The sequence below is a fragment of the Convolutriloba macropyga genome, chromosome 3 (assembly GCF_964194025.1).
Source record: "Convolutriloba macropyga chromosome 3, txConMacr16.3, whole genome shotgun sequence".
NCBI classification, from domain to species: Eukaryota; Metazoa; Xenacoelomorpha; order Acoela; family Convolutidae; genus Convolutriloba; species Convolutriloba macropyga.
In genome coordinates, this window is record NC_134470.1 from 11,839,965 (window position 1) to 11,867,462 (window position 27,498).

At 36.6% G+C, this 27,498-nt stretch overlaps 2 protein-coding genes across 3 annotated transcripts in view; one reads left to right on the forward strand and one right to left on the reverse strand.

The window, feature by feature from the left end:
• Positions 1-10,286: 10,286 nt before the first annotated feature.
• LOC142335935 (uncharacterized) lies at positions 10,287-17,115 on the forward strand. Its single transcript, XM_075384337.1, has 3 exons — positions 10,287-11,416; positions 14,665-14,858; positions 16,390-17,115. The coding sequence occupies exons 1-3, from the start codon at positions 10,619-10,621 to the stop codon at positions 16,574-16,576; spliced, it is 1,179 nt and encodes a 392-aa protein (XP_075240452.1). The 5' UTR covers positions 10,287-10,618; the 3' UTR covers positions 16,577-17,115.
• Positions 17,116-26,521: 9,406 nt separating this feature from the next.
• LOC142335936 (uncharacterized) overlaps positions 26,522-27,498 on the reverse strand; it is a 40,589-nt gene continuing 39,612 nt past the window's right edge. For both annotated transcript variants that reach the window (XM_075384340.1, XM_075384339.1), the window contains one exon: positions 26,522-26,778. In XM_075384340.1, the coding sequence (XP_075240455.1) occupies positions 26,703-26,778 (76 nt within the window). In that variant the 3' untranslated portion in view covers positions 26,522-26,702. The remainder of the gene's footprint in view (positions 26,779-27,498) is intronic.

Sequence of the window (27,498 nt, forward strand, 5' to 3'; positions counted from 1 at the left end):
GCTGAAATTGGAAAGTACCCGACGCGTTCTCTGCTCTCGGAAAAAGTAAACATCTGGACCAAATGTCAGAATTTTTTGATAAAATAGACGCGCTGTATGATTTATATTTCCTCCAAATTTTTTGAGTATGAGGAAACTAATCTACATTCCTAGAACAAGCTTCTGTTTCCTGGAAAATTATTTCTCGATGAGAATGCGTTTCTCCAAAAAGTGTTGCGTTCCTCAAGGTGTAGACTTAATGTCTACTCCGCGCAAATGCTTGCTCTTCTCACCTTTTAGCTTCAGCAGTGGGTGCACACAGGGCTACTAAAGTTCACTTCTCGGTCGAGAAAATTGATGAATCAGCCTTAAAACATAGCTCAGAGAGTTGGTATTAGACGACACAGTCTGAAGAGTCACCTGACATTGATCATCAAATAGATTGGTCGAATGGAGTTTACGTGAAACTTACTTGCGACTTCTTTTTCACACTCTGTTGTTTTGGTGTCAATCGTTTCTACAGCCTCTGAGGCAGTTTTGCTTCCCTGTGCTTGAATTTAAATACCTGCCTAAATTGGAAACTGTCGGGTCAACAACTAAGAATTTCAATAGGTTTTTACCCTAGAAGGCACGATCTGTGAACCTAAAATTGAGTATGTGGTAAAATGATAGGTTTAGACGGCTGGCACGGTCTTTCTTGTCCCAGGAGCCGAAAGACATTCTCTCGCATGCTAATCTCAACCATTTGATAAAGAAAACCTTGGCTTCTGTTCGCGTCTCCTCACTGCTTGAACCACGTCATCTCTACAGAACAGACAACAAGAGACCCGATGAGATTACACTCGTACCATGGTAGGCAAGTGAGCAGCGTTGTCAGTTGTTATAGTAATGTACTCTTTTATGCCTGCTCGCCTTGAAAGCAGACCGCTTGCCAACCCAGAGGAGCAATTGTAGAAGCCCAAAAACGCAAATTAACAAATTACAGAACTCACCGAGAAAAGCAACTTGTTTAAGCCTGTAGCTTTTGAGGTGCAAGGAGCTGCCGGATCCTCCACCAAACTTTTTTTCAGAGCTCCTAGCAAAATTCTGTCCGATGTTAACAGAAAACCCGCGATCCGGCGGTTTTTTTTCAGAGAATTTCCTCAACGATCCAGTTTTCAGACGCCGGGTTTGAGTTGGGAACAAAGAATGTCAGAACAAATTTTGACAATTTCTGCAATTTATAGCTTTTTATATTTCTGTACGGATTTGACCGTCGCAGTTGTACGGTTAGTAGGCCAGTATTCATTATTTTGGTTACATTTTAACTTTCACCTAGACTTTGAAGAGATAACATTTAAATAATCTTTACTGAGCCGCAATGTACATTATCATCTCGTACTGTATCCTTGTGAACTGTTGTTTAAAAAAAATTGGATATTTTTTGTCCGTTTCTGGTCCCCCAGCCTAGTTGATGCATATTATTCGCAATAAAGACGCACGTGCCATATTTCTAAATATCGTTTTACTATGTAATAGCACGTGCTGTGTAACTGGAGGTGCATAACGTTGTTGGGGGAGGTCACAAGCGGAAAATTTCCAAATTTTCTTAAGGAGCTGCCTTACTGGTTGAATTCATTACTCATGTACTCAATCCACACGAAGACTAGTCCTGTTTCTGACCTGCGTCTAACTCCTATCGACAACCCAATCATCTGTATATGACTACTTAAAGAAAGTGAGGATAAGAGAGTTTATAATTTTAAAAAGCATTTGCTTTGGCGAGATGCAACCTGTAGTTAGAGGGGTAAAAGACTTGAATTTTAAATGTAGTAATGGATATTTCAAAATAACATTAAGGAAACAAAAAGAGCAAACAGAATGGCAGTTAATGCGAGACGGTTGAGGCGAAGAGCGAAAGCAAACAAACAGGGTTTTAATGTACGCGCAGCAGCACCAGTCATAAAAAACTAGTTATCTATGATACGTTTTGAAACATGCAGCTTGGTTTTAGTCCTTGGATGTCAACGTGAGGTCACTCAGAGGTCGTTTTCGCATCGAATGCGAAGAGTGTGTGTCATTAGAGATCAAATGGTTGCAATAAATTAAAAACTTGAGATTATCAGGATCTGACTTTTACATTGACTATTCTATATTGATGTCAACTAGCGTTTTGGACTTTTGACCTCTGCATCCTTGAATGGATAAAACAGTGCTCTTTAAAAGACTAAATTGACAGGGGTACGGATAAAATTAATGACTTCTGATTATAGTTCATTTGATTTTTGGGCTATGAGGGAAACAATGCGTCTTATTAGTTTGTGTGTGATGGAACTGGCTCAACCAGTGGTGGCAAATATCCACGGTGGAAACATCTATGGTCTGTGTCCACATTTTTGTCTTGATATTTAAGGCGTTTTAATTTTTCATGTTGTTAATATGAGACTTTCGAGTCTTCAATTCTGTTTGTGAGAGCATAGGGGTTGAAGATCTTTAAGTCATAGAAGGAGCGCTCATAACGACTGCCCCAGGTTTCTTTTGGCGAAGATGTCAAGTCTTGCCTCATCTTCGGAACACGTAGATTTTGTAAAACTTTCGTTGTCCGGAGGCTGCGAATGTGGTTCGATTTCGACGTCGTGGCCAACTTTCTTCATCCAATTAGCAAAGAGATCACGTATTTTTTTGTGCCTGATAACCGGGTATCCTCCATTGGTGCAGTGTAGGGCGTGGGAGAGTACGAAAGGTGATCTACAATGGTACACTTTTGAAATCCCATTTGTAGCGGATACAGAGGGCATCGCAGAATTCCGATTTTGTAAGCCAGATTCCGTGCTTTTCGATTGGCAAGGCGTTTAGCCAGGAGGAGGCACTTTTCTCCCTTACAAGTTTCAGGGCGTATGAGAGATTGGAATTTGTCGCGCCAATAATTTGGCTTCGCTTCTGTTTTGCTGTCTTCAGGCGCCCTTTGTGGATCTTTTACTTCATTCAGTCTTGTTACAGAATTATGAGGTCGGACGATGCGTTGTCGAGTGGTGCTGAAAGATTGTGTTAGTCTGAAAATCTTCTGCTGTAATCATCTGGTTGGTTGATTGCCAGCCCACTATTTCTGACGTGGAGGGAGAGTACCCGTCTCGTTATCTCGTCTGGACAATCTCTGTTCGTCAAGGCTGGGATGAGATTGTTGCTGATGGTTTCTTCAGCATGGTGAAGAAAATCTGTTGTTTTAGGTGTAACTTTGGATAGAAACTTTATTTTATTCTGCAGTTCTTTGACGTATCAGTGATAGGCTGCGTGGGGTGATGACCTGCGAAAGTTTGAGAATTTTTGAATTAATTTCGTGTAGTACTTGGTTTGTTTTTCAGAAATTCCTGCATATCCTCGTCACTGCCAATAACTACTCCAAGAACTCTTGCACCGTTGAGAATTTGGACATGGTGTTCGCAAAAAGATTTTTGGGTCTTTTGTTTTGTCGATGGTTTGACAATTAGCTGGCAGTTTGGAGCGTTTACGTGATAGCCGAAGCTAGGCCCCTGATTGGAGAGATTTTCTAAGAGTTCGTGCAGTTGCTGTAGTGACCCAGTTGCGTCGTCAGCGTACCTCTTTTGTACAATGTTTAGCGTCTGCAGTTTCAGGATTAGAGGTTTTATTGCAATCCCGTACATTAGCATGGCTAGTGGGTCTCCTTGAGTGCAACCTTCGCGAGTTAAGAAGGCTTTCTGTCAACAGAAAGGCGGCTTGGTGTCTGGTAGGAGTTATGTGGAGAGAGGTATGTGGAGAGAAGGGCACATTCTGCGAATATTTTCTAGGGTGGTTGTTCTGTTTAGTAGATTGAAGGCATTAGTGGCATCTCTCAGTAAAATAGCTTCACAGTTCTCCTTTTCGAATTCTCTCAGCAGAGCGTGGAATGCATGTTTGATTCCACTGTCCCGCCCAAGGCAGAGTTGAATGTTGCCTCCAATTCTCTGGTCCTCTGCACCCAGGTAGCTTGAGATGCATCGCAAAATATTTCGGCACACAAATTTCCCTATCCCAATCGGTCGTACGCCTAAAAATTTGTTAATAGGGATCAGTCAGCTATTGTTGTACTCTTCTAATGAAGTACTGGGCAATACTTCAGTCGCTATTCTGGGAGCTGGTTTTGCCACTGTTTTACGGATGTTGATTGAGGCTTTGTCGAATGAGGTCAGAAGTCTTCTCTATTGACAAGAGTCCAGACCAGAGGGTCCACGTGACCCTTTTGTCTTTTGAGCTGCTCTCTCAATTGCGTTATCGTCGATTTTGTCGAAGATTGAGTTGTGAAAAAGCAAAGGGTTAGCTTTCTCTTGGCAGACGAGGCATGATGAGTTTATCAGCTTGCCTTCGGGGTTTTTCCCGTCAGGAAATTCTGCAACAGTTTTGTCCCCGATTTTGGTTATTTTTTTTAGAGAATTTTGCTTTTTGCATCACTGTCGAGTGTTCTGATGGCATTGCCAATTTTTCCGTCTTTCATGAATTCGGTAAAGCTCTTGAGGGGTTGCGACTGGCGTTCTGCTCCGTTGCTCCTCCCAACTTGAAGTGCTTTTGCTTCAGTAATTAGTTCATCTAATTTGTCCTGATTCCATAGCTGAAGTCTTCGGATAACGGTTTTGTTGACAGAGTCAGTTCCTTTCTTTGTTAGGGCCAATATCAGGTGAGGCAAGACCATGGCTGCTGTCATTGCGCAACTTGTGTGAGACGTGTTGTCGGCTAGTGGTCTCAGAGCTTCATCAAGCGATTCGACAAAGGCGTTGCTGCTCTTTCACTTATTGAGTCTGCTGAACTTCGGTTTCCATTGGACAACTTCGAGATAGATATTGGAAAACTTGTCCCGAGCGGAGGGCGGGAAGTTGTTCCAGAACTTGGGGCCTTGTCTGTCGCCGTCAGGGGTGGTTTCTGTGTCGTTATGGGTAGGGTTGTTGGCCGTCTGAGAAAAATTTGGGCGTGGGTCCGCCGCTATGTCAGATTCTGGTTCCCGGCCGCTCTGACTGGTAGCGTCTGCCACAAGGTTCTGAGAACCTTCACTGAGACTAACTACGCTAACTCGGGAAGTTGCGGGCCTAAAACAACAATTGTTGCATTTCCATGAGGTAGTCTTTCCTTTGATGTCATCTTTGCTCAGCTCCGTGCATGTAAGGTGGGGCCATTCATGGCATAGACTGCATTGTATGCTATATGAATTGTGGTGGAACAATTGTTTGCAGCAAATGCAAGTCCGTATCTTCATGATAGGCTAGTCTATGGAACCAATACTGGCACCGACAACAAAAAGGAAAGAAGGAAGGGTGATGGGGATTGAAAACCAAGAGTTAAGGAGCCCATGGAACAAATGCTGGCACCGACGGCTTAAGTTGCAACAAAAACTGCCCGTCAAGCTATGAACGACGGCTCTTTGGACTATAATCCTGTTGAACCAATGCTGGCACCTGCGGTTATGTTTTGTTCAAGTTCCTAGCTCAATTTGATATATATAATAAGTTTATCACAACAATTAGGCTAATATTGATGGCACATTTGATGGCACATTGTTAGAGGATAGTGTTTCTTGGATGTGAGCCCAAGTCAAGAAAAGTGAGCCCACATCATCAAGATCATTACTAATCTATTTGATAAATTTATAACAACATTTAGGCTAAATTTTGAATAAGTTTTTAAAAAAGATTGGCAATTTAAAACTTTCTTACGAACGTTTTCGAACACTGAGTTCATCGTCAGGTTATAAACAATACAAAATTCTAAAATGAAAAGCCACAAAATAAAATGCAAGTCACTAAAATCAACCATTCAAGGAAATTTAAAACAAATTTTTACATGTCTACAATCGTATCTACAAAATATTTACATCTGCGTAAAAATGCATTTTTGATTTGATGTAGCAGATGCATATCGACATGTTTTTTATTTAAAAACCTACATATATTGCTTTAAACTTACTTCGGTTTTTTCAATTGTAAAGTTGAAATTTTCGTTTCCTAAAGTGTCTTTCAAGTTGAATTTTCATCTCCAAACTAAGCTTTCAGTGTCAATTCTCATTTTCGGTATTCGTCGCGCGTGTTGATGGCTGGTTTCAATGTTGTTATATAGAGCGCCTCTAGTGTCATTAACTTAGATTGGTTGCTGCATTGGTCTAATATCTTCCACTGGAAAGCTGTTTTATCACCGTTGCATTCGATTGCATGTAAAACCATCGGTGAGTCCGCATTGGCATGCTCTGCATTTTTTGTGGTAAAATGTCGGCATGTCTGCCCTGCATAGATGGATTTGCATCTATTACTAGTGAGTTCATAAACCACGTGGGATTTGAGATCCTTATCAAAGCTAGATTTGAGGTTAGGTAAACAGCTCTTAATTTTCCGAGTGGTGAAAACCGTCTGTACAGGATGAATTTTGTTCAACTTGTTTACAAATTCATTAGAGATGTTGCCTCTTTACTGTAATACAAATTTTTGTTTCTCAGAATTTTCCTGTTGTTTTACGGCTAAACCCGCGTTGTATCAATGTCCTTTTCTTTGTTCTTTCATTCGCAGCTGGTTAATTGTATCCTTGACAATATTCCTTACCCAATGCCTAGGATATTGATAACGTTCCCAAATTTTTTCATTTTTTGTCAATGCTTCATGGAACGCTTCCCAATTGCTGGTGGCTCAGATCAAGCGGTGAATTGTTCCCTGTATTATGCTTTTCTTATGTTGTAGGCGTGCACAGCTACGATAGTTCAGAGCTGTTCCAGTATCTGTTGGTTTTGATACCATGTGCAAAAAATGTTCGCCTCCTGTTGTACGTTAATTGACATGTCCAAAAATGGCAAACTGTTTTTGTCATCTGTTGTTTCTAATGTAAATGGGAGATTTGGATGGAGGTTATTGACCGCATCTAACAGCTCTTTTCTGTCACCTCTAACGTTTCTCACAATATCGTTGACATATCTTAGAAAAACTTTAGTTTCGGAGGAATGATTAATGTCAGTCTGACCATTTTCACGACAGAATGAGCACATCCAGACCTTGTTTTCCATGCTATTATATTCTGTGTTACTGATATGCTGACATTTTGCGTGGAGCCATCCATTACAAACTTTTACATAACACAACACCCCTGCTACGTGCTGTCACACAGTGTTCGCAATTGCGACAAGTGCTAGATTTTGTGTTGGTTTTACATTTAGTTTTCTGTAATTTCAGTAGTGGATTCCATGATTTCATCTAAAGGTTTACCAAAGTCACCGCTAAGGACGCACCCATTGCCAGCCCGTCTTTCTGACAGGAACAGCTTTCATTGCATTTGAATTGGAACGCTTCCCAATTGCTGATGGCTCAGATCAGGCGGTGTATTGTTCCCTGTATTATGCTTTTCTTTTGTTGTAGGGGTGCACAGCTACGATAGTTCAGAGTTGTTCCAGTATCTGTTGGTTTTTGATACCATGTGCAAAAAATGTTCGCCTCCAGTTGTGCGTTAATTGACATGTCCAAAAATGGCAAACTGTTTTTGTCATCTGTTGTTTTTAATGTAAATTGGAGATTTGGATGGAGGTTATTGACCGCAACTAACAGCTCTTTTGTGTCACCTCTAACTGTTCTCAACATATATCGTCAACATATCTCAGAAAAACTTTAGCTTCCGACGAATGGTATATTGGGATAGAGAGCACAGGTTTCAGAGGTGTTCTATTTTGTGTACTTTGGTTATTCCATACAAAGTTGCCGGTTGTGCAAAACAAAAATTACTGAGTGCAATAGGTAGCTATCAAAATTCTTAAGGAAAACTTTTCGAATAGCAGCTCGCTTTTGGTCACATTTATGATGCGTGTCAGCTGCTGTGGAAATTTCCGACCTTAACAATTTTAAGATTTAAAAAAAGGATTGCCAATTTAAAACTTTCTTACAAACGTTTTCGAACTCTGAGTTCATTGTCAGGTTATAAACATTACAAAATGCTAAAATGAAAAGCCAGAAAATAAAATGCAAATCACTAAAATCAATCATTCAATGAAATTTAAAACGAATTTGTACATATCTACAATCGTATCTACAAAACATTTACATTTGAGTAAAATTACATTTTCGACTTGATGTAGCAGATGCATATCGACATGTTTTTTACTTAAAAAACCTACACATATTGATTTAAATTTACTCTGGTTTTGTTCAATTCTAAAGTTGAAGTTTTTGTTTCTAAACGTGTCTTTCAAGTTGGATTTTTATCTCAACTACGATTTCAGTGTAAATTCTCTTGTTCGGTATTCGTCGCGCGTGTTGATGGCTGTTTTCAATGTTCTTATATAGAGCACCTCTAGTGTCATTAACTTAGATTGGTTGCTGTATTGATTTAATATCTTCCACTGAAAAGCTGTTTTATCACCGTTGCACTCGATTGCATTTACTCCCATCGGTGAGTCCGCCTTGGCATGCGCTGCAACCCTTGTGATAATATATCGGCATTTCTGCCCTACATAGATTGATTTGCATCCATTACAGGTGATTTGATAAACCACGTGGGATTTGAGATCCTTATCAAAGCTAGACTTGAGGCTAGGTAAACAGCTCTTAAGTTTCCGAGTGGTAAAAATCGTATGTACAGGATGAATTTTGTTCAACTTCTTTACAAATTCATTAGAGATGTTGCCTCTTTACTGTAATACAAATTGTTGTTTCTCAGAATTTTCCTGTTGTTTTACGGCTACCCCGCGTTATATCAATGTCCTTTTCTTTGTTCTTTCATTCGCAGCAGGTTAATTGTATCCTTGACAATATTCCTTACCCAATGCCTAGAATATTGATTACGTTCCCAAATTTCTTCATTTTTTTCAATGCTTCATGGAAAGCTTCCCAATTGCTGATGGCTCAGATCAGGCGGTGTATTGTTCCCTGTATTATGCTTTTCTTTTGTTGTAGGGGTGCACAGCTACGATAGTTCAGAGTTGTTCCAGTATCTGTTGGTTTTTGATACCATGTGCAAAAAATGTTCGCCTCCAGTTGTGCGTTAATTGACATGTCCAAAAATGGCAAACTGTTTTTGTCATCTGTTGTTTTTAATGTAAATTGGAGATTTGGATGGAGGTTATTGACCGCAACTAACAGCTCTTTTGTGTCACCTCTAACTGTTCTCAACATATATCGTCAACATATCTCAGAAAAACTTTAGCTTCCGACGAATGGTATATTGGGATAGAGAGCACAGGTTTCAGAGGTGTTCTATTTTGTGTACTTTGGTTATTCCATACAAAGTTGCCGGTTGCGCAAAACAAAAATTACTGAGTGCAATAGGTAGCTATCAAAATTCTTAAGGAGAACTTTTCGAATAGCAGCTCGCTTTTGGTCACATTTATGATGCGTGTCAGCTGCTGTGGAAATTTCCGACCTTAACAATTTTAAGATTTAAAAAAAGGATTGCCAATTTAAAACTTTCTTACAAACGTTTTCGAACTCTGAGTTCATTGTCAGGTTATAAACATTACAAAATGCTAAAATGAAAAGCCAGAAAATAAAATGCAAATCACTAAAATCAATCATTCAAGGAAATTTAAAACGAATTTGTACATATCTACAATCGTATCTACAAAACAATTACATTTGAGTAAAAATACATTTTCGACTTGATGTAGCAGATGCATATCGACATGTTTTTTACTTAAAAAACCTACACATATTGATTTAAATTTACTCTGGTTTTGTTCAATTCTAAAGTTGAAGTTTTTGCGGCTTGTCTTGCCTTTCAGAAAGTTTGGCAAGTTTTCTCTGCAGTCTTCGTTCAGAATTAGCTACATGGTTGCGAACTCGGTTGCGCAAAACAAAAATTCGTCTGCAATTTTATTAAGAAATTAGCAATTTTAGTTGAAAACAATGCACCGCTTGATCCGAAAAAACATCTGTTTTCGGAACACGAAATTTCAAAAAAACCGGTATTACATCTGTGCTAAGGCAATTTTAGAAAATTTATTCTGCATCTGCTACTTTCTTATTTTCACACATCGTTTTCATAGTCCAGGTATGGTTTCCAACAGTCTTTTTTGCAAAATTTTTCTCAACCAACATCTTGGCAGTTTAAGCATAGCTGAAGGTTTGTGAAAGACCTCCGGTGAGCGAACACCAAGAGATGCTATCACTTACCACTGAGCATTCACTTTTTCTTTGCCTCACGTTGATTTTTGCACAGTTTCCTTTTCCCCTGTTCTTTTTCAGCAGTTTCCGTAGATTATATTGATATTTCGGGTCTTTCTCATTATAGCCCCCCAGCTTAGTGGTCAGATAACCTATAGCCCCCCAATCATGGTAATTATACCATAATGGGGTGGCTATAATTTCATGGGGGGGGTATAATGGGAAAGACCCGATATTTCAACACTAACCCCAGTGATTTAAGCTCAATGTCGGGGTCCTGATGTAGTTGGAAGTATCTGCTGATGATGTTGGTGTTCTTTTGCTTCCGTCTTGACACCAAATGCTGAATGTGGTGTGAAGTCATTTTAACGAGAAAATTTTAATTAGGAAGATTTGACATCAGCTGCATCGTTGATATTTTGCTGTTCTTCAGTGAAATTGTGCCACTTTGGATTGATCTGCAAATACTTTGATTGGTGTACATCAAATTCCTAATCTTTCGTGTGAAGTGTGTACCCTTGTTCGAATTGTCCTTGTCTGAATCTGAGATGAACCAAATATCGGGAAGCGTGAAGTGCCCGTGCTGCACTGAGTTCTTGCGTGAGCCCTACAGTTTGGCATGTGGTCATTGGTTGTGTGGACCTGCTCACTGCATTGGGCAATTGACGGAAAACGATCAAGTAAAATGCCCCATTTGCTCCCTTATCTCACCGGCTAACGCAGCAGTGAGGATGTTCTCTTTGGATGAGCTCATTACAGCGGTCAAGGGGAGCATTGACAGAACTCGTTCAGAAAGAAGGTGCTCGACTCATTTAATGAGTCTGACTATGTTTTGTAAAAGCTGCGAGTGCGCAATATGTCACGAATGTGTGGACGAGCATACCAATCACACAATCAGCAGTGCAAAAACCGAAAAGACGATGAAAGCTCGGAAACTCCTTAAGAAGACTGATCTCAGGGGAACCAAGGAGTTGATTGAGGAGAAAACAAAAGAGAGGCTTGCTATGCTCGAGAAAGTAGAATTATTACAAAGTCATTTGAATAGAGAAATTGCCGACTTGGACCGCAAAAGAAAAGCTATTGAACAAATGGAGACTAACTATAGAAAGATCCGACGAAATCAATATGACGACGTGTCGAGCAGCATAATTTCAGAATTCAATCTGCTAGATCGCAAAACAAACAGTGCAAATCAACTAAAATTGGCTGTGACAAAAATAAAAGAGTGCGTTCCGAAAGTCCAATATGAGCAAATGAAATCAAAAAGCATGGAAGGGGTGGTTACCACATCATTTTCAACCGCTGATCTGAAATGGAAACTCGGCGAATCTAAGAACTCGGAAAAGGTAAAGGTTTTTTTGAGAAAAAAATCTATCAGCGAAGAATAAGGTGGTAAAGAGAACAACGTCAAGTGAATATTTAAGCTCTTCATTCAAGAGGACTTGTCAAGGAATCTCAAATCATAAATCGTGCGGGGGAGTACGTCGACCTGACCAATTATTGTAAACGTGTGTCTTTTTTATGCAAAATTTTTGCTTGACCTTGTATGACTTCAGAGTGACTTTTACGCCCTTGAATTTTTGCGTTTCGCGTGATCTAAAATTCTCTCGATCACAATTTCAAGCAGCTGAATTCAATTGGCAATTTATTACTAAAAGTCAAATGAAAATTGCGCCTAAACTGGTGCCATTTTTTACTTTAAATCTTAATAGTGATATATGTTAGCCTCTAATGTGGTTATTTGAAGCCCACTATTGAACTTCTTACTTCCATTTAGGCTCCCCCCCCCCGGCTGAAGCAGGCTGCAATTGATTAGAGCTCCCACTAGTCGTTCAAGAGCAATTCTTCCGACGTTTAGTCGGTTATGTTTAGAAGCGAAGGTCTGTTTTGCGATTGCTCTACGTACATAAATAAGTGGACAATATTTTGATAGTGACTACCGGGAAACTAAATTGCCCTGCAGCAGATGCTGCAAATTCTCATCAACAATATTGAGGAGCAAACTTCCGAGCTAACGTGTTGTGGAGATCTGCTCTTGGGTTTTATGTGTTATATTTTGAGCGTTCGATATTTTTATCGTAGAATTTTTTTCAGTAGTGTAATCAGATAACCCGTCAAGCAGAGATTATCTCAGTTTGAAGGATTTTCAACTGCTCTCAAACTAATTTGTTACAATTACTGGGGTCCTGTTGGTTTATTTATGCAATTGTATATGGATTTTGTGCTGGATTTTTTGTCTAACCAATCTTTTCTTTCTCGAAGTCCGAAGTCATTAAGTCCATGTTTAATTCCTCTCAAACGAAGTTTGTTGCAATTATTTGTGTTGTCGGTCTTTTTTAATGTGATTTTTCGCTTGACCAATTTTTCTTCGACTTATTTGACTTTTCGTCCTTAAAAACGGGATAAAGAGTTAGCGCCCAGCGGGCATTAATTGCTCTTAGAGCCTTTCAGCTCACTAGTCTTCAAGTATACGATTCACAGAATCTGTTTTGGAGACTTATACGTATGGTGGAAAGGGCGGTTCTAAGAGATTGACCCCCCCCCCCACTGTTGCCACCCCATCAGCCCCCCGGTGCACCACCCCCCCCCCCCCCGCTGCGCTCGCGCCCTTCAATTAAGCTAAAGCTAGCCTCACTAAACCGTGCCTAGCTACTGACGAAGCCAACCGCTCGCCGGTCGTTTGAGAGCAATTCGCCCCACGTTAGTCGGTTATGTTCTGTTTTCTTTAGTAGGATGTCAGTGTACAATTCGTCTGCGGACACTGAAATTTATGGCCCGGAGCGAAGTTTTAAATCTGCCTCCCGCCATTTTCCTTGCCTGCAAAAGAAACTGAACTTCGGTAATGTTTTGACCTTCGCTTTTTAGAAATTTTGAAGGTTATAAATATCTTCTGGTACAAAAAGTTAAAAATATTAAGTATCCCATCACTTTGGTAGATTACCCCACCCCAAAAATCTAACCTTTGCTCCCATTTAAATACTAAGCGTCAATTGTGTATACAATTCTTGTTTAGATATTTTTTTTGTGATAGTGGCTCACCGTGAAACTTCTAAACATCAGAAAAAGTCCTCAAAACAGTTTTTTATCAACTTTGAAGCAAAGTGGTGTATGTGTTTCCCCTGTGATTTTATTTCAGAGGCAAAATTTGACATTTTATCAATAATAATTTAAAATGAGCACGCTATCTGCTTTGATAATAAAGAAGATGCGATGAATGATTTTCATTATTAAGGGTTTTTGTTATTTTGTAATTATTGTGTTCATCGTGCAAGAACCTTTACCTGTATGAGTTGCTTTAAGTTTCTTTGTAACTGGACAACAATGTATTTAAAGCTTTAAATTATTATAGATTAAAGCCAGTAGAAAGTTTTTTGGTATAAAAACCTTAAGTCCTTGAAATTGGCTGAGTAACAGATGCCACTGCTGTGCATCCCCTCTCATTTCTCAGTCTCCCTTTATCAAATAATGACAATGGCTTATTTGCAATCAACGATGCAACATTCGAGTGCTCACTGTGCCAAAAATGTAAGAGATTTTACGTGCATTTTGATTGCCCAAGAATTACAAGCGTATCAATAGCAATTGATTGCTTTTCTGGTAATTTGCTGGATTTACGTCAATACGTCCTGCCGAACTTTTTCTCTATGCAATTTACTGTCATTTAAAGGAAGCTATTTAGTGTCAATTCCCTGATCCAAAATGGTATAGCGCTGATCAAAGGCAGAATCACTTTTTGGAATGTTAAAGAGGTCGGCTAGTCAGGAATTTTAATGATAGTCCGTCTTGTTATCACAGAGTGACGCAAAACGTGGTTTGATGTGTTTATTTTGGAGCCTATACAAAGAAAAAGTCAGTCACACAAAGCAGTGAAAACTAGAGCGAACACATATTCGGTTGTCACTGCGGTTGTAGGTTCTCCAGCCAGGAATTTGAAATTACAAAAGCCTGTTGTCCAATTGTTAACCGGAACTTGAAAAAATAATCCTGAAGTTGTTTTTCGTCGAAGTTTGTGTATTTGAAGATATTTGATTTCTTATTTCTTTGCAAATAATGAGCCTGAGATGTGTCTAACCTGGTTTTCATTAGTGATTTAGACTATGTCTTACAAGTCAAATTTGTGACCAAACTTCTTGTGTAACCTTTTTTTATTATGTACGTCATAGATTGAAATTGGAAAGATTTTCGATCGTAAAAGCAGAAAAATTGCATCGAAGCAGAGTTCGCGAACAGGACTTTGCTTGAAAAATGTCTGCTTGAAAAAAGGTTTCACTTATCTCGGCTTTGTTTTTTCAAAATGATAAAGTGACGAGATGCCAGTTGGCGTATATTCTGAGAACTCTTACACCCCGCTGAAATGAGGTCCCTCAGTTAGCGTATATTCCTAAGCTTGCAACTTAAATCATGCTGAAATTAGCTCTTTTACGTATGCTTTTCCTCGCGAATGGAAGAAGTTTATCTTTTGAACTTAGTCTGATACCAGATGAACTGGTGAATTAAATGTCTCGTTTCATTTTCTCAATTATGTTCTCATATTTCCAGCATTTTTAATCGTTTCCAAAGTCTGCTGGAATTTTGTTTGAATTGGTGTTCACAGGTGTTAATAAACGACTACACGTTCCATATTGAGTTGTCGCGTGTGAAGCAGAACACTGGGCTTTCCTTCTTGAAGTTCTTCGTGTTCTGTGAAGGCATCTACGACTATGAGTGGAGCGTTAGAACACGTCTTGTGCTACAAATTGAAGCTCCTCAGCCAAGTAGAGACAGTCGATCGAAGACCAGTCGACGACGGTTAGTATTTCAGTGACTATTTCCCATTAAGTAATCTAGCTGCACAGCTTCAGATGTATAGATTTCGTTACTGTGTTGAAGTCACTGAGAAAATCTGGCAGCAATCGAGAACTCTTTAGGGATTCGATATGTAAACCACAATGTCGAACCTTGCTGTCGTGATTCAAATTACGGCCGCAGACATCTGCGGTCGTCATTTAAATTGATAGGAGTATTAAAATTAATATTTACCAGACCAGAATTTCGGATATTGCGGATGAAGTCAAAGATTGACCATGACCATGAAGGAATTCTGATCATGGTGGTAAATTAATTGCCTTCAATTGCTCCTTAAGTAAAGCTTAATTGCTCTCAAATGAACCTTCAACCAATTATTTTAGCCGTGTGTATTTTAACCTATGCTTGATAATTATACAGCTATATAACCGGAAGGGCTCAATGCTCGAAATTTATTTGGGAAAAAAGGATAATTTGAAATCAGAGAATTGGTCGTGGTGATTTTATTAATTGTCTGCTCTCGAACGTAGTTTGAAGCAATTATTGTAAACGTGCGTCTTTTTATCCAAATTTTCTGCTTCACCGTTTTCAAGAACATTTTTTCGGTTTCACTTCTCGGGTTACTTTTTCACGCTTGATTGCTTGATGTTTGCGTGACCAAAATGCTGCTGCGGTCAAACAATCAGATAGATAAGCAAGCGGAATTTGGTGAAGAACTCAAGCAAGCTGAAAATTTTTTAGGAGAACCGTATTTTGATTTGCATTGGCGGGCCGGTAGGGGTGCATCGTGGCTTCGCCGTAATAATTTGACCGCAGTTTTTGGATTACATTTCACAGCGGATGAGGGCATGGCCATGAACAGGCTATTCAATAAAATTCAAAAAAAAACTTTATCTAAAATTTTACATTTAAAGTATTGTCTAAAATGATAAAAGTAACTGGAGAACATGATCAATTTTGCATAAACATGCTGGCGAAATTACAATATTTTAACCTTGCTGGAGTATATACCAGTTTTCTAGTTCATTACGTTGGAAAACGTACATTTATCTTATGAAAATTTAGTAGAATAAGCCAGTGTTTTCCTTGAAAGCTGAAAACAGCGTATTAGTTAGACATAAATCAAGGGAACTTTGAAGGTAACAGGGAAGCACCCAATTTTTTAACCTAATTTTTGTACCTATTCTGCCCCCCGCCCCACCAGTGCTTTTTATGCCGAGACCTACAAATTATATGTTGCTGCATTGCACGTTGCTGTAAAGATATAAACCGTGCGCTTGAGGCGTAAAAGTTATATGCCCGCTAAGCTAAAGCTGGGAGGGTCAAAACAACACAACCATTTTTTTACTCGATCTTCCATTTATAATGCTCACTTTTCTATACTAACACCTTAAGTTCTTACAGTTTGATTGCTATAGTTTTTCGTAGACGGAGTGTGGGTACGTAAGAACTGATATTTAACTGCTAAGTGACTGTTTAATGCAATCTAGCTTTCTTGGCAATTTTGGCTAAATCAGTCTTTGACGTTTTTCAGAGTTGAAGAGAGCGATAATCTATGTGAGGAACTCGCCTATCGCTTCAAATGTGCTGCCAGCGATACTGAGAAAGCCGACGGTGTTGGTTTTTCGGACTTCATCAGTTGGACCCGCTTGGCTGTTTATGCAAAACAGAGCCCTTCTGGCTCATTGCGACTTAGCTGCCGAGTTAAAATTTGTGATTGACCTTGAACCTGACGTTTTGTTCTCGATGTTCGAATGAAAACTTGAGTTACAGATAAAACATTATTGCCTTAGGTATGTTATTTGATCTATTGTTTTCGTTTTTTTGTTCAAACTGCTCTGTAGTGAGTGAAACTATCTTGTTAAGAAAGAAGCAAACGATTTTGGAATAAATTGGCTTAAATTCAGGTGCTATGATTTTGCAGTGATTTTGCCGTGCTATGATTTCAAGTTTAACGCTTCGTGTTTTAATTATTACGATAATTCTTTGTTGTTGATATCTCTTTGATTAATGTGTCTTATTTTGTTGTAGGTCAACCATTTGATAATTTGAAGCTAGTGTTTTAGTTACCGTTCAAGGTACAAGTGCAGAATAACTTGTTGTTATCTCAATGAAATGTTGTTCAAAATGTCGTTTAGTTGTTGAAAACTTATCCTGTAAGCTCTAAATATGAATTTGAAAAATTACAAATTGTAAGTTATGAATTTGCTACCTGTTCTAAGTGGCAAGCTCAGCTGATTTAATTTAAATTCCCAACGAAGATTTTAAACCTGACAAGACAATAATATCCCACCGAATTATATTATTTGCTAGCAGATTACCAAAAGTATCCAGCATCTTTTTTTCACTTTTGACCAACCTAAATTTAAACAAATTCTTGGCATGAAATTAACCTTGGTTCAACCAAAGCGTGATTTAAACGAAATATTACTTTGATTGGTGTTTCGTTTCAATTATACGACTGTTATAGGAATCAGTGGTATGAAAAAATTGCCCTCGGAGGCCTCAAAATAAATGACAAATGTCTTAAAATCTTTCTAAGCCTAAAACATTTCGAAGTTGCTTTAAAAGATTGCTAATCTTGAAAAAAGATACATTCCTTGAAGCTAATAATAAATAACCAATAAAAATAGCGAATTTGTTGCTTTCGTAGAGAAGCAATTATTTTAAACGTGCGTGACTTTTTTATGCAAAATTTTCGCATGACCGTTTTGGACTTGAGTGAATTTTACGCCCTTGACTTTTTTCGTTTCGCGTGATCTAAAATTCTCAATCACAATTTCAAGCAGCTGAACTCAATTGGCGGCAATTTAATACTAAAAGTCATTGAAAAGTGCGCCGAAACTGGTGCCATGTTCCACTTTAAATCTTAATAATAGTATATGTTAACCTCTAATATGGTTATTTGAAGCCCTTTATTGAACTTCTTAGTCACATTTAGGCTCCACCCCCGACTGAAGCAGGCTGCAATTGATTAGAGCTCCCACTAATCGTTCGAGAGCAATTCTTCCGACGTTTAGTCGGTTATGTTTATCTATTAGCGACTCTGTAGGGCAATTACACCTGAGAAGTTGATTGGAAGTGAGTGGTTCAGAAAACAAGGTTATCACACCTAGAAAATATGAGAAAAAATAAGACAAAATTCATCCAAATGATTTGTGTCAGACACCCAAGACAACGAAATTCGCCCAAACCCAGGGTCCACTCCTGAGGACTTGAATTAAGTTTGCTCTTATCGCAATACGAAAGTGGAAACTATACTTGTGGAAGTGAACAATATCACAAAATAAGAGATCGATGTAAAACAAATGGATAACGTTGAGCTATAACTTGTTAGTGGTTGCAAGCAACGAAGCTGATTGTATCTCATTTCATATTTAGTGAAAACTAATGTTTTACGTCTGGCACGTCGAGAAGCCTGCTGTGAAATCATATCCAATTTCGATAGATCAATTCTACGCCCTAAAATTCGCCGTACCCCTGGTCAAATATTTTGTTTTTCAGGGCTTTTTTGCTCGAAATTGTATTCAAGGAACAATAACAGGCACATAACATTAGTCATCATTTTGGCTCTTGGCTAATTCTCAAACTGTTGATGGTATTTATATCCCTGCTTTGATCTTTTGAGCACTTTCGCCAACAATGCAATAATTTGCGTCTGCTATACTATATCAAATATGATATTTGTGAGAAATATAAAACTAATGTTTTCAAATTATACCCTAAAACTGCTAATTCAGTTTTTTTATAACTTTAGGATGAACTTGAAAAATAACCAATTACAAAACTGGGCTTCAACAGAGAGCAAAAATAGAAAAAAAATGAACTGGTTTCATCTGAAATTAATTGAACTGGGCGTACCCATATAGACTTGATAATGCATGTCTTGAACTTCATTATTTCAACAGTTTATTAATTCCTGCATTGAAATCAAATGCTCACGTAAATGTTTCCTATAGAAATGATAATAATTGTATAACATGTGAAAAAATCCATGTGAAATAGCCCGTTGAAATGCCCACTTCCTCCAAAAAACATGGTTTCAATTTGTTGAGAAAATGTTTGAAAGCATGCACGGAATATTTTGCCTGAATTTTTTATGAACAAGTTCAATATGGCGTTCAAGATTGGACGTTTTTTAGTAAAACAGGTATTCAGCAGCAAACAACTATAATGCTTTCAGCAGCTTGAACCTAGTTTGTGCAGAAAATTAATTTGAATTCTGATGTTACACAGAATTCGATTGAAAGTAAGAAATCGAGTCTGTAAAAAAGTCACACGTCCTTTGGGCTTTCAATTATATCTGTGTGGGCTTTAAATGATAATTGGTATGTCACTCTATGAGAAGTGATAAACATCAGCAGTTTAATTAATGAATAAAACGTTGCAATGATTTTAAAGCTGCATATGTTACTCCTCTGTTCAACAAAAGATGAACCAGCGAATTCTGAAACTGTTGGCGAGTTTCCGTGACTTGTTCACTATCGAATGCTTTTGAGACTACTTCAACATCATTGAAAGAGTTCTTGCATAAAAAACGTTGCGTTTCGGAAACGCAACTCGAGTTTAGAAACAGCTATTCAACTATTGATGCTCTTTTGTATTGCACCGAATCGTTTCGGATAGCTGTTGACCGATGAAGTTTGAAATATTACCTGCAAACAAGTTTTTAAAACACAAAAGGACTTCTTATCTCCGGAAAATATGCAGCGGTACATACTTTCACTGCAAAAAGTTCAAGATCCGTCATATTGAAACAACTGCGCGAACCACTAATTCTTGATACCAAAAAGAAAAGACACCCAAAAACATGCATAATTGTTTTTTCAATTGAACTCTTTCTCTTCATAATTCAACATTTTCAGTGATGAGAAAAAAATTTCCATAGTAAAAGCATAAAAATATGATTTCCAGCGGACATTTTGGAAAAAATCAGTTTTTTCAGTTTTTTAGGATGTGTACGGCTAGATTTCCTTAAATTTTGTTTTTGCGTTTATTTTGATAGCTTTGCGATCGATATGGTATGAAAAGTTAAATCCCGAGGTTATGTTGTTATTGAAATCCTAAAGCAGCTATAGTAGACTTATATGTTTTCGATGCGCTGAAGTTTCTGGAAGCGTTCACATTTAAATTGAGTAGTTGAGATGCACAGTGTTGGCATTTACTCTAAATTGCGTCATTTGTGAAAATGAATAATTCTCTAAATCTCCATGAAAACTGAAATCCTTGATAGAAAATTTGAGACGAAATTGTCCCAAATATTATGTGTTTTATTTCTATATGAATTCTCCTATATACGTGACAGAGACAATGTTTCAACTCAAATTTGAACCTAGTCACTTTCGTCAGGTCAAAAACATTTTGAAATAGTGCAATCATTTTTCGATGCATTGAAAAAAATTTTAGATTCGGTTGCATCTTTTGAAACACGCTTTCAACATTCAATTTCAGTTGGTTGATAGTGTATAAAACCGCACTTAATTTTTGTTTGCCAAACCATTTTTGGGCAGTGCTGTTTTTCTTGAAATTAAATGTAAAACAAAACAAGGAGGCTCGTTAATGTGCGTTCGCACATGATGTTCCGACCCGAGCTCATCTACATTTTTGACTTAATTGTCAACCAAACGAAGAGATAACAAAAATAGATGTTTGAGTTTAAAAAACTCGTTAACAACCTAACAACTAATTGAATTACAAAATGCCATCCCTCATTACAATTTGCCGTTGAAAAGACTACGAGAGAACTACAAAATAAGCAAAAGTTTCAAGGCAAAAACTCAATATCTAAAGTCTTAAAAATCAACAGCTTGTAACGAAAAAATTCTTGATAAACATAGTAAAAAGTCATTATGAAACCAATGGGACCTGACTTTGGTTAGACTAAGCCGAGAGAACAGATATAGAAAAACTCAAATTATTGAAGCCATTGAAACATTAGCTATTATCTGAAAATTATAAACTTTTATTTTAACTTTTATTTAAACTAATTCAGCTTAAATTAAACTGCAGAAAACCAATAACTTCATTTGAGCTACACATGAAAATCATTGGGATCTGTTATTACCCGAATAAGCTAAAAGCAGAGAAAAAAACAAATTTTCCACTGACAAAACTTTTATGAAAACGTATATTTTCCAACAAACAAAACATCAGCTATGACATAGTATCAGTAGCATGTTAGTTGTTGAATTACAAAGAATTGGATGGGACCTCTCAAAGATGAGAAGAAGCTACAAGTTGACGAAAAGAACAACAAAATTTGAACCGTTTGAAAAATTTTTGAAAATGTATACTATTATAAAATTTATGACTATTCGCTAAAGATTGATTGCTTCAGGTAACATCATTCATTCAATACTTAATTGCAAGCTTTTGGGACCGGTCAGCATTTTACGGCTACATAAAGAAGAAAAAACAGGCAAAAACAGCAAATTCAAAAACAAACTTGAAATGTGTCGACCGAAAAGCCATTAAAAATCAACAAATATGATCAAATACATTAAAACCACGAAGTTTTTGAGAAAACCCATAGCATCAACGCCATTAAATTCAATATATTTTAGCGGAAGCCAATAAATACGCTAAAATAAGCCTCATTGTGACAAAAACGATGTTTGTCTTTCATAACTTATCAATAGGACATTACAACAAATCTCTGGCAATGAAAACAACAACAAATGCAGATAAAATCCAAAAAATTCAGTAGAAAAGTGCAAGAAGAAAGCGTCGGGGCCATTTAAGCCATAAAATTTTGGCTGAAAACATTATCTATGATCAGTTGAACGTCTTTTCTAAACCATGGGGGCTCTCAGTATAAAGATAATTTAATAAGACTTTAAAAGGAACCAAAATTACGAAAATCTACCCAAAAATTTAAAAAAAAAAAGAAAGCTCGTGCATCGAATTCATAAAACCAATAGTTAGAAGATAAACCCGCTAACTAGATAATTTTTGGTTGAAGCAGGAAACCAAAAGGCCCTGACATTACTGAGACTGACCTACAGTTCACGAAAATGAGTTTACGATTGGTTATTTTTCAGAAAATTTTCGAAAAAATATTTTTAAAGTCTTGACAGCAATTAATTTTAATGGCTTTCTACGGATGTCAAAAAGTACGCTCAGTTATGGCTCGATAGAAAGACAAGGGTGTTTGTCAAGCACAGGTAATCAATAACAAATCACAACAAGTCATTTGCAAACAACAATAAATTTAGGCAAAATCCAAAAATTCAGTAAAAAAGTGCGAGAAAAATGTGTTGAAGCCCTTTAAACCATACGTTTTTCTCTGAAGACTTTCTCTATGATCCATTGAACTTCTTCTTTAAGCCAATATCATTTTTAATATAATGTGATAGGATTTCAGAAGGAACCAATAATACCAAAAATATCCAAAAAGTTTGAAATTTTTTTTTCAAATCTTGTGGCGTTGAATTCATACGACCAATAGTTAGAAGATGAAAGTGTCAACCAGATTATTTTGGCTTGCAGTAGGAAGGAAAGTGTTTCTGTAACTACTGACACTGACTTACAGTTCAAGAATAAATCTTATGATTGGTTAATGTTGAAAAGAATTTCCGAAAATTTTTTTTTCAAAGTCTTAACAGCTATTGACTGTCCATTTAAAGCACCAGATATGTTTACTTAATGCTCTTTAGGAAACTTATTGCAAATATTGTGAAATTACAAAAAAAATTTGTAAATTCTAAAAAAGGAAATCAGAATTTCAATTAAAGTTACAATAACTCAGAGTCTAAGCCAAAAATGAATTTTGAGCGATTCCTTTAAAACAATTTTTTTTGTTCTTTGGGCTTCATTTGACTGGAAATGAGGTTTGTCATTAATGGAACCTCGACATGAAAAGTGACAAGCCTCTTGGTGATTTTAAAAAAATACAGAAAAAATATGACACGTCTTTTAAAAAGTAGCTTTGATAGTAGACTTCCCTATGAGACCAGAAATAGCCTTTTTCTTATCGCTTTTCGTGTATTAGGAACACAAAATTGATTCAGTTTTTGGCGTGAAATGTGATTTTGAATTACTATAGAAAAAATCTTAATTTGAACGAAGATTCCTCTTAAAGTGAACAAAATCATGCCAAATATCACATTTTCACACAAAACTTTAAAACTCGATAACTCCTCGAAAAAAAAAACAAAATTCAAAAAGACCTTTTTAATTTCCAATTCTACGCTGGACGAGTTTTTTAATGATACCACTAACATTTCTCTACGATGAATATATCGATCGGCCAAAATTGTCTGAACAAAAAAAACCCATTTGAGTATATAGTTCCTCCCCACACAAGTGGGGTCGGAACAATAACTCATTGAATTTTTAATATAATTCTCGAGAAGTGATAGTGTGCTTTTTTCGTAAAGGAACATATCAACGGGTACGTAACATGGATTATAGTTTTGGCTCTTGGCTTATTCTCAAATTGTTGATAGTATTTAATTCCCTGTTTTTGAGCGGTTTATATCACAATGACTGGAAGACTTTTGTGGTCTTTCCAGCATTTTTTGCAGTTGTTCTGCTTAAAGTTTAAACATTATAAAACAAGCAGCTATGGAGCAAGTGAGATCTACCTCAACTTTTGAGGTAGGTTGAGTTATTATGTTACGCATAATTACGTTTACTTTGGCTCCGGAAAAAAACATCCATGGAAAAGAAACAACACTTGTTCAGATTGGAAAAAATCTCCGATATAAAAAAAACCCCACGGAAATAAACCCCACGGAAATAAATACCCACTTTTTTATTAAGGAGCTGCGCATTTAGCGCGTTTGGCCATGCCTCACGAGCTATGGCTATGCCTTAGCGGCCTATGGGCTTGATATTAAACTACCACTATCAAAAAAATTATCGCGTCCTAAATTCAATGCTAATTTGGAAGTTTATTTCCATGGGGGTTAATTTTCTATCTAAATTCAGTTGCATTTTTCCGTAGGAGCTTGTTTTTTCAACCCCGTTTAATTTATATTTTGTGAAAAGTTTTTAGAATTCATTGCTGCTGTCCACTTCTAGAAATAGACTGTTTTAATGTTTTAAGCATAATTATAACTTGTCTTTTCTGTGTAGGGTAAACATTTGATAATCGTTGCATCAAAACTTTTTTACTCTACAGTTGAGGGTTTCTCAAATGGGTTTCTATTGGTCAGACAATTCTCGCCGATAGATATATTCATCTTAGAGAGTTGTGAGCGGTATCATTAAAAAGCTCGACGAGCGTAGAAAATGGAATTAAAAAGATTATTTTTATTTTCGTTTTTTACAGGGAGTTATCGAGGTTTAAACTTCTGAGAAAAATAGAGTGAATTCCGGTGATTTTATTCACTTTTTCCGAAATGTTTGCCTAAAATTTTGTCAATTTTGCTGAAAAATTGTTAACACTTTGATGAATAGTGTTGTTGATTTTATTTTTAAAAACAAAAAAATATTCTCGACTGTTTTGATTAAAATTCAGGCTAAAAATTTCAAAATTCAGACTTTTTCATCAAAAACAGCACGAAATAAGCTTCTTTACTTCACTTTGATTAAATTGTGAAGTAAAGAAGCCAAACACCACCAACACAATCTTTGTAGACTCAAAATGGGGGCTTTTCCTAGTTCAATTTCCGTCGAGAGTGCTCTATAATTAAAACTTAATTTTGCTAATTATGCTCGCTGATTATCAAAAACGCAGCAATTATTTTCTTTTATCTAACAAATTATCTTTATCTATGACATTCGGAAATTTAGGTGTTCTTCATGGACGAATAGCATTAGCAGTGCTAATTTTGGACCAATCTTGGACTGTTGCAATCAAAAAAGAATTCGGATTATAATCAGTCGCTCTTCTTTTTTTTTTAAAAAAAAATGATCTTTTTTATATTAATTAAAGAACAGAACGTTTCAAATCAAAGCTCAATAGTGATAGGTCCTATTGGCTTCCTAAGCAGCTCCTAACTAATGCATCTAGTCTTTTACTCGAAAGTTTATGGTCGTTTTGACTCAAAAATATTTCAATTTCAAATAAATAATGGCTTATTGAGCTATGCCTCTATTTTTTCTTAATTTGGTCAAACTCTAGCTTAGTGTCACCAAAATAAGAACGCTTCTCGTTTCTACTGATTTAAATTTTGCCCAATAGAGATCAAAAATCTCTATTGCGGTTTCACGCCTTAAATTATGGTTTTCTGGTTTCGATACTACTAGATTTCACATTTTTTAGATATTTGCCCATTTTTCACGTTTTCTAGTTTTATCACATTATCACATTATTGACATTTCACTTATCACGTTATTGGCGTTCAAAATAAAATAAAATTGAACATAATAAAATCTTCAAAGGATTGTGTGTCATTCATGACTTTGAAAACAATTGTTTTCCAAATTAGAAAAAACTCTTTTTAATTTTAAAGTTTTGTTCTTTTTATTGTCTATTTCATACCTAGTCTCGTTATTTACAGGTCAAAAATAATAATATTGATATCAAAAGAAGGTGTCAAAAAAGATTGGTGTCACAAAACCTAATAACTTTATAGAGTTCGTTATGACTTTACCGGCTTCGACAAGAGTTTTGTCACAAAGAGAAATCAATTAATTTTTCAATTTGGTCTTAATAGACGTAATACACATTTTGCACAATTGAAAGTCTCATGGGCTTCCTTTCGACAAATAAACGAACCTATATAATGATTTGATTTTGTTATTTTTGGCTTTTATGACTATGGAACTGATTTTGTTTCGAAAAAAAAAAGTATCAATTATTTTTGCCTTTTTTTTCTGTTTTGTGTACTTTTTACCTAGCCTCATTATTGAGAGGTCACATTCTCAATTTTTGATGTTTGAGGAAAGTGCAATCAAACATATTTTGAGTGTCAAAATATAGCTTTACAGCGTCGACATTGTTTTCTGTTAGGTTTTAGTTGAATTTTTTTGTTATGTTTTTTTAACCGCATAAAACAATTGAAAAAAGACAGGCTTAATGTCCTTCTATGAAAGCATTCGTAATCGTAAATTTATGGCATTTATTTGATTTCTAATGGTTTTCGTTGCCTTGAAATTAATTGTTTTTAAACAAAAAGCGAATTTTTAACTTTACTGTTTTTGTTCTTTTTGTCTAATTATTACCAAGACGTATTATGGGCTGGTCCCATGTCTTGTCTGGTGGATTTCAAGTTATTTTGTTTAGTTTCAGTTTCATCTGGCGCTATGTTGTCTTTTTTATTAAGTTTTGTTTTTTAAAACGGATATAAAGTTTTTGATGTAATTAATGTTTGTTGTTGTTGTTTGATTTTGCTGTTCGTCTTAACTCGCTTTCTTAATATTGGCATATCTCATCAATCTGGTGCATCATTTTTTACTCCACTGAATTGTTTGCTTTGGGGGCTATCTTTTCGTTCATACACTATTTTTTTGAAAAATATTTGAAGTTTTGGGTTTTGTCTATCTGATCCTCATTTGGTAGACAATTTTGTCAAATGCGGATGAGCGGGGTCGGAACTTTATGTGCGATCGCACAATACGGAGCCTCCTTCTTGTTTTCAAGATTTATCGGCCCAAAAGCAAATACACATTCTAAAATTTAGCTGCCTTTTCGTTAAGGCTTGTCTATTTCCTGCGCCCAAGTTTACTCTTCGTCAATTGCCCTTGCATAGCTAAATAATCCTCTTGTTTATTAGAAATTGGATTTAAGCTGACAGTTTTTTTCCATTAGAAACATAAACTATATTATATTCTTCTGTGAGATTAAAGACATTTGTAATAAAATTTCATCTAAGTTAACTATGATTTGTCTGATTTAGTGTTTTGGTTGAATGTTTGTTCTTTTCCAGATGCAGCTGCTGATCGTTAAGTTACCTCAACCTAGCACAATGTTTTTGCCAAGGCAGCAGTCATTGACAACACAGCAATTAAGAAGATAGATGGCATCCTTTCGGTCCTAAAATCAAACAAGATAAGGTTCACACAGACACATCAGAAAGATAATTCGAACAAGCACAACTCTCTTTATTCATTACAATGGATCGCAGATTATGAGAGATCATTTTGTAGTTTTTTGGCGATACTCGACATTGGAAATTAACTTTTATCTGCCCTAGTGATTCAATATTTCTAATCTTATAAGATCTCATGAGTACGTAGCCTCATAATTATTGCTTTAATCTTGTAAGACGTTATAAGAAACTTTTTGTAACTTGTCACATAAAACTGAACTAGTGGAACGGTAGATAAACGCCAAAACAAGCAGTTTAACATCATTGTCGTCATTTAAATTTCCTTTTAGCTCAATTTAATCCTTGTTGTCCTTTGAAGTTTGAATATTGAATTTTCTCCAATGATTAGTTTAACTTTCTATGTCGAGCTTTCAGCGCTAAAAAATGTTTAGAAATGTATGTATTGCGGTGAATGTGGGATGAAGTAAGATTTGCGGTTTTTAGGGTTGAATGCGCTGAAAACGGTGAAAGTGAAAATTTCACCCCTAAACACAAATAATTTTTCCGAAAATTCGACGCATCTATTTCACCATAATGTGGAGATAATAATCTGCTTTAAACGCTAAAGAGCCAAATACACTGTTGACGCAGTGAAAGAATATTGGAATCCTTAGGAAAAGTTTTCTTAGGAAGAGTTTCAAACTTGAGTGACCATCACTTTGCAA